The following is a 12,311-nucleotide window of genomic DNA, read 5'->3' on the forward strand; positions in this document are numbered from 1 at the left end:
GTAACTTCTTCTCAAGATCTGGGCTAGCTTTGCTATTCTTCCCATTCCTAGAGCTGTATAGTTACAGGAAGAAGTAACTAACACACATACTGTATGTAGAATGTGATAGTTCTGCTTGTCATCCTGTGGTGTAGCTCTCTGGCTCTGATGGGTAAATGCCCCAGCAAGGTTTCAGGATGACTTACAGCATGGAAAGCAATTTTATATTCTGAAAAAAAAGGGCCACAATCCGCAACAAACAGCTTTACAGAGTGGTGGTGCTTTGCAAAGCCAATGGTATTCAGTCTGATGTGAACGCCTGCTTCAGAAGCAATTGTCAGCAGCTCAGGAAAGAGCTATTTGTATTAGTGTTTGAATCTTCACTTGCCTTGCAGGAACTTTGTTGGTCTTAAGCGAGTACTGCAGAGCTGCCATACACCTGCAGGTAGAAACTAGAGCAGGGGCAAGATGCTGTGTGGGAGTGTTTTGGTTTTAGAGTTTGCTGAGTGGTGGTGTAAGGGATGCATGTGGTCATTCTGATCTGTTCTTTTGCTTTACTGTGACTGTTAATTCCTTTTGCTGTTGTAAACTGTTCTGATATCCAGGTGATTTACCTGTGGTCTGTGAACCTCATAATACTGGTGGCAGAACAGATCATTGTACCAATTTTATTTGCTTCATGAGAGCTGATACCAAAGAGAGAATGGCAGAAGAACAGGGATAAGCTGTCAGAGCAGATGAAAGCGAGGTGGCAGTGGTGTCTTATGCCAGTTTAGTGTTTGCTGAGCAGCAGCACAGGTTTTTTTTAACAAAGCTGAAATAACTTTGTTTTTTAATACAGAAATACAGAAAGCTTTAATTTCAAGGTATGTTTGTTACTGATGTTTACAGGAAAAAATGAAAAGTGGTATTTGGTGTTTGGAAGATTTTTCTGTTTGTTACTTCACTTTTTCTGTCAAGTGACTGTTAAGCCTTTGGTAAATAGCTTTTATCTTAATTTGCCTTAATTTGTCACCTGCTAGGAAGGAATTTCAGCTCTTATTGCTTACGGAGCAGTCTGTGATTTGTTTGAAAGTGCCTTCAAGTAGTCTGATGCTATTGAGGGTATCTAAATGCAAGAATGAATGTGGGAGAATATTGAAACCATTCCTACTGCCTTTGATTTTCCATTTCTAGATCATCATGGTGAGGCTGCAGAGAGTGACATTCCTTGCCTTGCACAACTACCTTGGGCTGACTACTGAGCTCTTCAATTGTGTAAGTTTGGGGTACATTTTATTTGCTGTTATTATGCCTGTCAGTGGCATAGGGAGGTTTTGCTTGTTTCAGAAGATTATCAAGTGAATATTGCATGTTATTTTAATTATACAGTATCTGAGAGGGAAGGTAACCAGCCCATAAAATGTATCCTGTGTGGTGCTTAGGGGTGGATGGGTAAAACTTAAAAAGTTGGAAGAAGTGTCTCACTTCTGCTTCTGTACATCAGTACATTTCAGCAAGTCCTGACCTGTCTTAATGTTATTGAGACACTTCAACTTGTCATAGTTCTAATAGCTGCCTAGATGATATCTTGAAAATGAAGTTGCTTGTGAGACTGATGTAGTATCACTGCATATCTCAAACAGACTCTGTAGTTTACATAATTTACAGCATAATATCTTATGACAAATAATTGCCAAACCATAGCTCTGAAGTATGTGAAGGGGTATTTTTTGAAGACTGGAACGAGGTTGATCACATATCTGTGAAAGAAAATGAACAAAAACTCCCTCAGCTGGTATCTTGGTTTTTAACAACGGAATACCAAATTGATATCCATTATACTTTTTCTTGATTTCCTTAGCACATGGGCTCAACCCACAGGGGTCACTTTACCTACCTGAGGTTGTCAAGGCTGTGTTTCCTGGACTTCTTGCCTCATTAACAGATCACAGTGACTGGAAATTGAGCAGATTCTTCTGCTCCTCTGATGGAGAGCTGTGTTCTTCCCAGTGTGCTTTCAGAAGCACTGTCTAGTTAATTGGAATATAGCTTTCCCTGTAATAAGCTTTCATGATATATGGGATAGTGACTTAAGTAAAAGGGAACTGTGAATGTAGCTTAAAAGCTATTTTAAAATAGGTGTCTGAAGTAGGAAAGGTTGAAATGTATCCTTAATATACCTGTGCAGTCATAGTAAGATGGTATTTTCTGCACATCTGTCTTGCAAGGCAAGTGGAAGCAGTGGGCTGGGTGTTTATGTTTGTGTTTTCACCTTGCTTTTTGCAGCAGAACCAAGCTATCCCACTGGTCTCTGTGGCAAGTGTCACATCTGGAGGAAGTTCAAGTAAAGCAGTAAAAAGACAAATGTCCAATGTATCAGAGGAGGAGCGTGGAGAGAAGTTTGAGAAAGCTGGGGAAGCATCAGAAATGGGTAATGTTTCTGGAAATGGGTAGTAATTTGTGCTGCTTTGTGGTTGTTGTGCTATTTGTCAGAGGTTTTTTATTTGATCAGAGTAGCTAAGCTTTGTCTTAACTGATCAATTTCAGGTTTGAAGTCTTTGGATAAACCTTAGCTTTTTAAGAGATTATTACTGTGCTGCTAAGGATACTGGGGGTGGGAGAAAGAAATAAAAAGTGGTGTCTATGTTGACCCCATAGGAGAAGCTGCAAAAATTCTGTACTGTAGGTAATAGCGAAGCAGGCTTTTGTGATGCAGTGCTGGTATGGAAGCCTAACCTAGGAAAACAGCATGAACTGAATTTGTCTGTCCAAATTCAGAGGAAAAAATAATTAAAAACAGAAGACTGGTTTAAATGTAATGTTTAGCACTGGTGTTTTAGAATGTATTAAAGTCTATATGTTAGATTTTGGTAGTGGTTTTTGGGAGGTTCTTGCTCTCAGTGAAACTTATTTCATTAGTGACTCCCTTGTATTTGTGTAACTTTTGTTTCTATACTTCAGATACATTGAAGATTTCTGGTACAGAAAACCCTGAGCATATTTTCAGGAGAAGCCTTTCTTCACCCCCCTCTACAGAGACTTCTGGTAAGTACTGCTTGGCTAAATTCTGGGAAATAAGATTAGGTACATTATATAAAATACATTCCCCTTAGATCATTGACTTAGATAATCTTGTTTATGTTAAATAATCATCTCACAGTAGTACTGCTTCCTCACTTGCTTGAAACTCAGGTCAGACATTAATTTTCTGAACTGACAAATGAACTTCTATCCAGGAGAGCGTTCCCTTGCTGTCTCTATTAGCAGCCATTTGGCTACTGAGAGCCCTGCGAATGAAGAGCTTTTATTCATTGATTTTCCCGAAACCAAGTAATCTACTATATCTATCATCTTTCATGGAAAAGATGACATATGGCTCTTGCTTGGCTGATTGTCCCAAAGAGCACATAACGTGACTTTATTGCTTTTAGGGGAATATTTTCAGAGTGGGTAATAAAGGTGATTTATCATTGAATGCACTGTTGAGGCATTTATGATGCTCTGCTGTTTTGATCCCACAGTGTTTGTTTCAGTGAGCTTCAGCTGTCTGTCCTGTAAACGTCTTCCTCTGAGACAGTTGTTTAGCTTAGCTTTATATTCAAGGCAGAGAAACTAGAACTTCTTGGCTGAATTCAGGAAGGAAGGCATCCATCTAGGTAGCTGAGTAGCAGACTAACCATGCTTGGGAGGTCACGCGTAGGTACGGTACTGATTATGGAGATACTGTTAACATAGAAGTCACAAAGCTGAATAGTCAGAATAAAGCTATCTCAGATACTTTAGAAGATACATTTATTTATTATGGTGGCTGTTCAATAACTGGGGAGGTGAAAGTGTGAATGTGGAGTTAGAGAGAAGGGAGGCAAGATGAGGGAGCTGCAGTGCTATGGCATTTCCCCAGGGTGAGTTTTCTAACACTTCTTGCTAGCAAGTGAAGTTACCTGTATGTATAGCAGAGAAGAAAGGCTAGAGGGTTTTTTATCAGCTTGGTTAATTTTTAACAATAGAGAACTTATTTGCTTCCTCTCCAGTTTCTGCTATGTGAATGTATGATGTTCTTACTGGGCTTGGTAACTTCTCTGCTGCTGTCCAAAGGAATAACAGCAGGACAAGGGGAAATGGTTTGAAGTTGAGGGAGGGAAGATTGAGGTTGGATGTCAGGGGGAAGTTCTTGACAGAGAGAGTGGTGAGGTGCTGGAACAGCTGCCCAGAGAGACTGTGGATGCCCCGTCCATCCCTGGAGGTGTTCAAGGCCAGGTTGGATGGGGCCCTGGGCAGGCTGGTCTAGTATGGAATGTGGAGGTTGGTGGCCCTGCGTGTGGCAGGGGGTTGGAGCTTCATGATCCTTGAGGTCCCTTCCAACCCTGGTCATTCTGTGATTCTGTGGTGATCAGCAGACCTTCTTTCTGAACCAGGGAAACAAAGGGAGAATCACAGAATTGTAGGGGTTGGAAGGGACCTCCAGAGATCATTGAGTCCAACCCTCCCCCCCCCCCCCCCCCCAAAAAATATTGAAGTGATTCATGGCCGTCTGCCTTTATTTTCATATGTGCTAATTTGCTTCTCACTGTGTGTTAGCAAATGTACCAGCAAACTTGATTTGGTGGTGAATTAAATAATGCTTACTTGAGTCTTGGAACACAGATGCTTTTTCCCCTAGGTAAATGCAGTTCTTAAGTGAAAACTGCCCATGCAGCCTGGTTTTAAGTTAGAGTCTGTGCATAAAAGCTTTTATGTGGAAGGATCCCTGCATGCTTAACAGTGATACTGTCCATTTGTCCTTCCTCTCTCCTCTGTCTGTCCTAAGTGTTATGTCAGGGTACACCAAGCTTAGCAGAGAAAGCAAATTAATTTTTCCTGACTGAAGAGCGTATCTGATAGAGTAATTATGATTTGCCTCAGTTAACAGAGCTGATTTCTAGGCTATGGTCACTGCTTAACTTGCACAGAAGGTATTCTGGTGTCTGTAATAAAAATATCGTGATCCTATTTCAGATTCTGTTCTGCTGCCATGCTGTGCATTCGCACTCTGTGGAGATATTGATTATGTTGACTACTAATTCTGAGGAAAGGGAAATACCCTTTATTAGAGTCAGACAGGAGCTATTATCTCAATAGTATCTCCTTGATTTGCTTGGCTGATTAGAAATAACAAAAAATGCTAGAAATGATTTTGGAGAAAACATTTTTGCATCAGTTGCTCCTGAGGTTTGAATGTCGACTTGTTTGTTGGCTGGCTGACTTCAAATGTGGCAGTTATGTGAATGAGGGTGGTAAGTGATGAAATACAATCCTGCCAACCCGTGTCAGTCTGCCTTAAGTGCACTGATGCTTTATGTGGAGGAAGATATCATTAGGTCACGTGGGGTAACTGAACTGGTGGACAAAAGAATTAGATGAACTAAATTAAACAGTGGCATCTTTTTTAGGTGATAACTTCAGCAGCATTACTTATGGCTCCTGGCCATAAGTGTTCCTGACCTAATTTTTTCAGGTTATATAGCAGTTATCTTTGTGTTTTTATTTGTTGCTTTTTTTTTTTTTTTAAATCAAGAAGAAAAACTGATTTGTCTTTCTTCAGAGCTAAAACCCTAACATGCAGTGTGAAATAGTACAGATACACCTGAATAGGTGCACCTGAAGAGGTGACTAGCCTATGAGAAAGAGCTCTGCTAGCTTGGGAGCACAAGCACACTGCCTCTAGCTGCTGCGTGCTAGTGGGAAGAAACTTGTTTGGGAGAAACTGCTCTGGAGCTGTAAGCAGGTGTCCTTGCTTTCTGTGACATACGTTGTTTATTCTGAAACGTGATGCTTTATTGTCTCCTGCATTAAGAAAAGCAGGTAGCTGTGAGTGAGTGCTCAGAAGGAAAGAGACAGCTGAAGTGCTGCCAAGGAATATGTCAGTTGCCATTGTTTTTGCAGTGACTTCCATGCCAGCAGTGTGTGGGATACCAGTGAGCATGTGTTCATCAAACAGGATTGCATTCCACTCTCGAGTTTCCCACTGCCTTCTGTTCTTTTGAGTCAACAGTTCTAGTTAAAGCTTGTTCTGCTATATCCTTCCTAACTCCCATTTGAGCAACAAGACAGTTTAATTAATTGCTGTGTGGGAAGCTTGTATCTGTGACTGAGATTAAAGGCTCCTACTTTGAATAGAAATCTAGTAGACGTTCTTTCACTCTTAGAATCCCTCCTTTTTTTCTTTTCTCTGATTCTGAATATGCAGAGCCAGTAGTGGATGATGTTCTTCATCCTACATGGCCCTCATCAGATCATTTAGGTTTTAGCTGGGTAGTGTGTGTTTAGATTTAAAATGCACTTGATGTATGGGGTCTTAGTATTTATGCTGACACTATGATTTGCTGGGAAGCATAGTTGACAAGCAGTCAGATTAGTCCATATGGAGTTCAGTGCTGCTTCTGTCCCAGCACTTCTTGCTTATAATAATTTGGGGACTTCAGCGTTGCAATATAGATCTCTACTGTGTATGACATTCAGTTCCTCGTGGGAAGAGCACTTTTCCTCATTGTGTGGTTTGTAAGTTTTGCTGGTGGTATCTTTGGGTCAGCTTGTTGGGGTTTTTTGTTTCTTTGTTTGTTTTGTTTGGAGATTGATGATTTTGTAATGTTACAATCCTGGTGACTGATGTGGATTTATTACATGCAGAAGAGTTGTTCATGTTTGTAGGCAGCATGGAAAGGACTTCCCTCGCGCAGGTCTGAATCCCTGGTACTGTTGGATTCTTTCTTTGTCTGAAAAATATCTCTATGATAGGAATCTTTTGTGAAAACAGTTTATTTCCTGAGATATTTTTGGATGTTGAAATATGACAGGAGTTGTTACAGGTTTATTTGTTACAGGAAGCTGTATTCTCTGCGTGGTTCTTAGCTATCTAACAGAGCTGAACTTTTGTGTGAGTCATCAGGCTGGTATGTGGGTATCCTGCTTAAGGTAATTAATCAGAAGTGCTTTCCAGTTATGTTTGTGTTATTGAGTGTCTCAGACAAATACCTAGAAAGTGCTTGGAACTGCCAAGGAGCTAATGTAATTAAATGTGTTAAACATTAGCAGGTAAGGACCAGAAGTTTTGAGTGACTGCCAATGTATGCACGAAGTGAGACCTGCAAGAGGAGTCCTTATGTGCCTCTGAGAATGCAAGGTGCATTGAGAGTTTGGACCAACTGTAGAAAAGATCCCAAATGACTTTCAGGCATGGATGGAAGCATAGGGAATGATTTTCATGGAGAGGCTCCAGGGGAACTTGGTGATCATAATATTTTCTTTATGAAAACTTGCAATGCAATGGGTATAAAATGTTCTTTGGTTTAGACAAAAGTTTGAAAGCATTGTTTTCTGGAAACAGTGAGGCAAATCTGTAAATTTGGTGGGGATGCCTGATGAGCTTCAGATCCAGAATGATTATCTTTTGATGTGGGAATCTTGGTACATATTGTGTTCATGAGCTCAAATAGGAAAATCAGAAATTCGTATCGGACCTTACAGGTCAAACAGAAGCAGGAAATACATTGGAACATGAAGGTGCCACTTTGTTTAGTCCATGACTTCTGAAATACACAAGCATGCACATAATGTTGCTTGAATTTTTATGCTGCTTGGTATTTCTAAGGTGCTCTAAACATGGGAATATTGAAAAGAAAATTGTGTTGCTCCTAGGTACTTCCAGCGGTGCGAAGTCGGACATGGGCATGGCATATGAGAGAGCCAGAGTGCACTTCAGCCCAGAGGAGGCTTCCAGCAGTCCTGCTGTGGGCAAGGTGTGTTGTTTCATTTGGAGAATCCAGCATATTTTTCACACTGTTCCTCCTTACTCTTCCTTTGAGCAATTTGAATGTATTAATCAGTGTATGAGTTGTGGCATTTGTTTTATCTTGTATTGGATGCAGCATGTTTTTGGTAACTGTTCAGGTTTTTTAGTGAAAATCTTGAAACTCTCTGGAATTCCCCCTGTGTAGTAAAGGCGATTTCCTCATCAAGACAAGGGAAATTTCCCTTGTCACTGTTGCAACTTCTTGATTTTTAGACATTACCTTCCTCTGACTCATGGAGAGGGTTGTTTGGAACCATGTTGTATCAGTGAGAACTACTGTACAGCAAGGAATTAAGGACTTGTATAAACCTGTGAACTTCCTGTCAGACTTTCAGTCGTGATTTATAAATCTGTTCTTGTGCTTTATTTACAAAGACTGATCTGGAAATTAGAGCACAGGAATATTCTGGGACCATAAAACTTTTAAAACCAGAATCTGAGAAGAAACTGTGTCTCAGTTTGCCCCCAATGGTCACTTTATCTTTCTCCATCTTTGCATGCTTTGTTGATGGAGTTTGAGTTCCATGAAGTTGGCAGTTTCTGGAAAGTCACACTTTTCTCTTTCATAAACTGTAGTAAGTTTCTTTGTTTCACTAATGTCAAGCTTTGCATAAAGGAATGAGATAATGCAATTAGGAAGCTGTTTCTGTTTAGGAAACCAACCTTTTTCTTTTTTTTTTTTTCTCCTCTCCTTAGGCCACCAGTTGTGGTGGTTGTGAGAACACGTGATATTGAGAATATTTGCTGCTTAGGTGCCAGTCTTAACGTTCAGAATGCTTGTTTTCTGTCTGTTTGATGCAGTCCATACTGAAGAAGACTGTGACAGTGACAAAAACTCCTTTAGCAGTGTTCCATTACACTGATCGTGAGCTTGCTGCACAGGAATCCTCTAGTAGCAAACCCATCAATGCCATCTTCGAAGCAGCGAAGAAAGACCTTTCAACCTTGATGAAACTTGATGTAAGTTATTGCAGGGAAAAAAAGGCTTTTCATCTCATTCTGCCAGGCATTAGAAAGTAAATTGTCTCCCAGCTACGCTATGGACCAGCTGAATGTTTTATTCTCTGTTCTGTTGATGTTATTAGTGGGACTGAAATAAATCTGAATTATTCGGCTGTTTGAAAAGCCCGTACTGAAGTGCACTGCATGAATTTTTTCTCACTGTGCACACATTTGTGCATATGAGAAGTGTGCAATTTCTGCCACACTGTAATTTCATGCCCTTGTATACTGTGTGAATAAGCTATATGAAGGCATTCGGGCAGTGCCTAGATCTATTAATCCTCTTGGCATTGCACCTAAGTGTCTCATTTGATTTCAGAACTGAATGTCTGTGTTTGGCCGTCGGCTATGAATGCATTTCATAACAGTGACTGTGTGCCATGTCTGTTCCAGGTTTTAAGTGCCTGATGCCCTCACAGTTGTCATTATTGAATTCACCTTTCCTTGTCACCTTCATGTTCAGAATGAACAAGACTGTCCGTTTTCACTGTTCCTATGATTCCAGTTGCATTTCATTTCATTGCTTTGGAGTTGTGTCTGTTGATGGAGCTAATCACACAATTTGAAAATCGTACAGCTGTCTAAATTGATCACGGATATCCTACATTTATTGCAGTGTGTTTTAGTAACTGTTATGCACTGATGCTGCCAGAGGCTTTGGCACAGCCACTGCAACCTCCTCTTCTGGTTTAAGAGCTCTCACCAAATGACACCTGCTTTACTGTCAGCAGAATTTCAAGTACTTCAGTTCTGGATTCTCGTGTTTCTTGTGGATTTCTGACATATTTCTCTCACAAATTCAAAATCTTGTTCATGATCTCTCATGAGGTAGTGAGACTTGAGATGCATGCTCTGTGTTGTTGCTGGTTTTACTCAGACATTCAGTACTGTCTGTTAGTCTCCAGCAGAACTGTCTTAAGACACATGTTCAACTTTTCAAGCCTTTGTCAGCATGAAAAATGACAACCTGTTCTACAGGAAATTTGTGTAACAACTTGAGTAAAATAGAACTGTATGCTTTCATCTGCTCTGTTCAGCCTTGCATTCTTGTTAAGGCTGTTCTCAGGCTTTGCTTGCATAAACACTGTGTGTCCAGCATGCAGCTGGTAGTTTCCTATTTTGCCATTTCAGATCCCAAGCAAAAATTCCAAAATCACTGAAGCTACCAAGTGCAAAACATTCAAACATGCATTTTTGAACCTAGGCAAAATCTTTGAGTAATTAACAGCTAAGCGATTAGAGTTGAAGTTAATTGGAATAGTCTAACAGGCAATCTTTTAACATGAAGATCTAAATGATAATGTAATAGGGTAGGCTTTTTGAACTCTTGATATTATAGCAACTCTGGTTTCACAAGATAAGAATCTGCTGCTACATAGCTAAATGCTGGAAACGTTGTTTAAAGGTCATGGTTAATTTCTCCTGTATGGTGTAGCACAAGTTGATTCTTCCACGGGCAGTGGAAGAAAACTAACTCTGTAAAATTTATATTCAATATATTTACACCAATGAAAACTGAATTGTTGGAGCTCTTCTCTTAAATGAGCTCAGGTATTTTATTTCTTAGCTGACTGGAGGCATTTTGAGATGCTGTTTTTCAGAGCAGCCAATTGCAGTGAATAAAATCGATGTTTTGATGGCAGATGGTGCTGCTTTTTTTCATATCGTGATACTGAGAGAGAAGAAGAGATAATATGGTGGAGTGGCAGTATTATTTCAAATGACCCTTAGTTACATGACTACATAATTCAAATGTTTTTCCTTTGTATTAAATAACTTGAATTCCTTGGCAGTTTGTCATGGGCTCTTTTCAGTCTGCTACAACTCTTGTATATGCTTGGCTTTATCTGAAGTTAGGAGTTAAATGATGCTGGAAGGCATATCTTCTGCATGAGTTTTATGGGAATTGAGTCATTTTCTTAACCAAAAAAGAAAAAAAGTCTGTCCCAGTTAATTACTGCTTTCCTTTATAAGTGGTTTGTGTTTTCACTTCTGTATCATGAACCTCTACTAATATATTGTCTATTATGGTAACAGAAAGGTAGAGCCTCGCTGTGAAATTCACTCTGTTGTGTTAGAAACTTTCTTTACAAGCTTCTGGCTGGGAGCTGGTGTGGAGGAGGTTGATGCAAGGAACTTTGTTCAGCTCAAGCTACAAAACTGTGCAATGCTGGACTTGGATTTGCTGGTCTTCTCTGTTGGAAAGGGGAGATGGATCTTGTCTGTGATTCCTGTTTGTCAACTCTTTTATTGCCTCATCAGAGAGGTAATGCCAAAAGTAAGATTTCAAGGACAGCTTGGGGGTTGCTAAGTTGTCTTCTGTGCAGAATCAAACACTAAGTCATTCCTGGTTTTGTCTAAACTGTTCTTAATGATCTGTGGTGACAAGGGCTTCACAGCTTTGGTTGCAACCTATTTCAGTACTTCAGTAGTCTTACATAGGAAGAACATCTTTGTAAGGATTCTTAGAGCTAATGCAGCCAAAAAAAAGCAATGACAGTTTATAAGTAAGTCTGGTTAGGGAGCCTTTGTGTCTTTACTGTGGGATAATTTCATAATTAAGTATTTTATATAAGGATAGGTAATCCTATACAACCATAAATGTAAATATAGGCAAAAAAAAAACGGGAATTAGTTGAGTTGATATTGCTGAACTGAAATATTTTGACAAGTGCTTGGGTTATTTTTATTGGATATGTTCCCATGAAACAGTTTGGTTTCAATAAAACTTTTTTTTTTCGATGAAAATCTGTTCTTCTTATCAGCTGTAGGTGTAAAGAAAAAATCTGATTATTTTTCTTGCTCTATTTTTCTCAACTGAAAGTTATAAAAGCCTGCCATGGCAGTTACAATGGCAAAGTGTTCACATCTCAGCTGCAATAAGGTAATGTTTGTAGGCAAGTTGTTATGCCTGCATGCCCTGAATTGTATGTCAGTGTGCTTCCAGCTCTTGCTGTTAGAGGCTAAAGCACTGCTAATGTGACTCAAGAGCCAGGATTTGCTCTGCCTGTTCTGATGAGGATAACAGAATGCTGAGCTGTGGAAGGTGTGCTGGTTGGGGTAGGTTGGAAGGTTTTGCTGAAGCAAAGGAGTCCTGAAGTGTTCAGGTTTGGTTCTCAACAATATGCAGGATGCCAAATAGGATGGGTGGCTCTTTGAGCTGAAGCAGAGGTGTGTGACAAGGGAGGGGCTCTGGCTGAGCACTGAGTGCTGGCTCATTGTGTCCTGTTCCTCCATGACGTAGACCATTCTCTTCTGCTTTTACCTCCTTCTCAAAATGGTGTTTTATGATTTTCGGGGCTCTAATGCAGGTCACTTTCCATTATATACTCTACAGGAGTCTGGGGGCACAAGGGGAAGATACAAATTCACTTAGAGTTTAAGTTTGGTGAACAGAAAAGAACTGAACTTTTTTGCTTCTGGAAGAAATGACTCTTGGATAGAGAAATACAATAATTATGATATTTTGAGGAAGGTAACATACTTTAAAATATCATCTTTCAGGAATTATATTTCCAAT

At 39.9% G+C, this 12,311-nt stretch overlaps 1 protein-coding gene across 4 annotated transcripts in view; it reads left to right on the plus strand.

Annotated features, from left to right (window-relative positions):
• PNPLA7 (patatin like domain 7, lysophospholipase) overlaps positions 1–12,311 on the plus strand; it is a 116,685-nt gene that overhangs the window by 16,493 nt on the left and 87,881 nt on the right. For 3 of the 4 annotated variants that reach the window (XM_031601531.2, XM_031601532.2, XM_031601534.2), the window contains 5 exons: positions 1,156–1,236; positions 2,248–2,392; positions 2,923–3,006; positions 7,636–7,736; positions 8,591–8,749. In XM_031601531.2, the coding sequence (XP_031457391.2) occupies positions 1,156–1,236; positions 2,248–2,392; positions 2,923–3,006; positions 7,636–7,736; positions 8,591–8,749 (570 nt within the window). The remainder of the gene's footprint in view (positions 1–1,155; positions 1,237–2,247; positions 2,393–2,922; positions 3,007–7,635; positions 7,737–8,590; positions 8,750–12,311) is intronic. The other variant, XM_031601535.2, reaches the window with a different exon arrangement.

This window comes from Phasianus colchicus, chromosome 19, assembly GCF_987193195.1.
Source record: "Phasianus colchicus chromosome 19, bPhaCol1.hap1.1, whole genome shotgun sequence".
NCBI classification, from domain to species: domain Eukaryota; kingdom Metazoa; phylum Chordata; class Aves; order Galliformes; family Phasianidae; genus Phasianus; species Phasianus colchicus.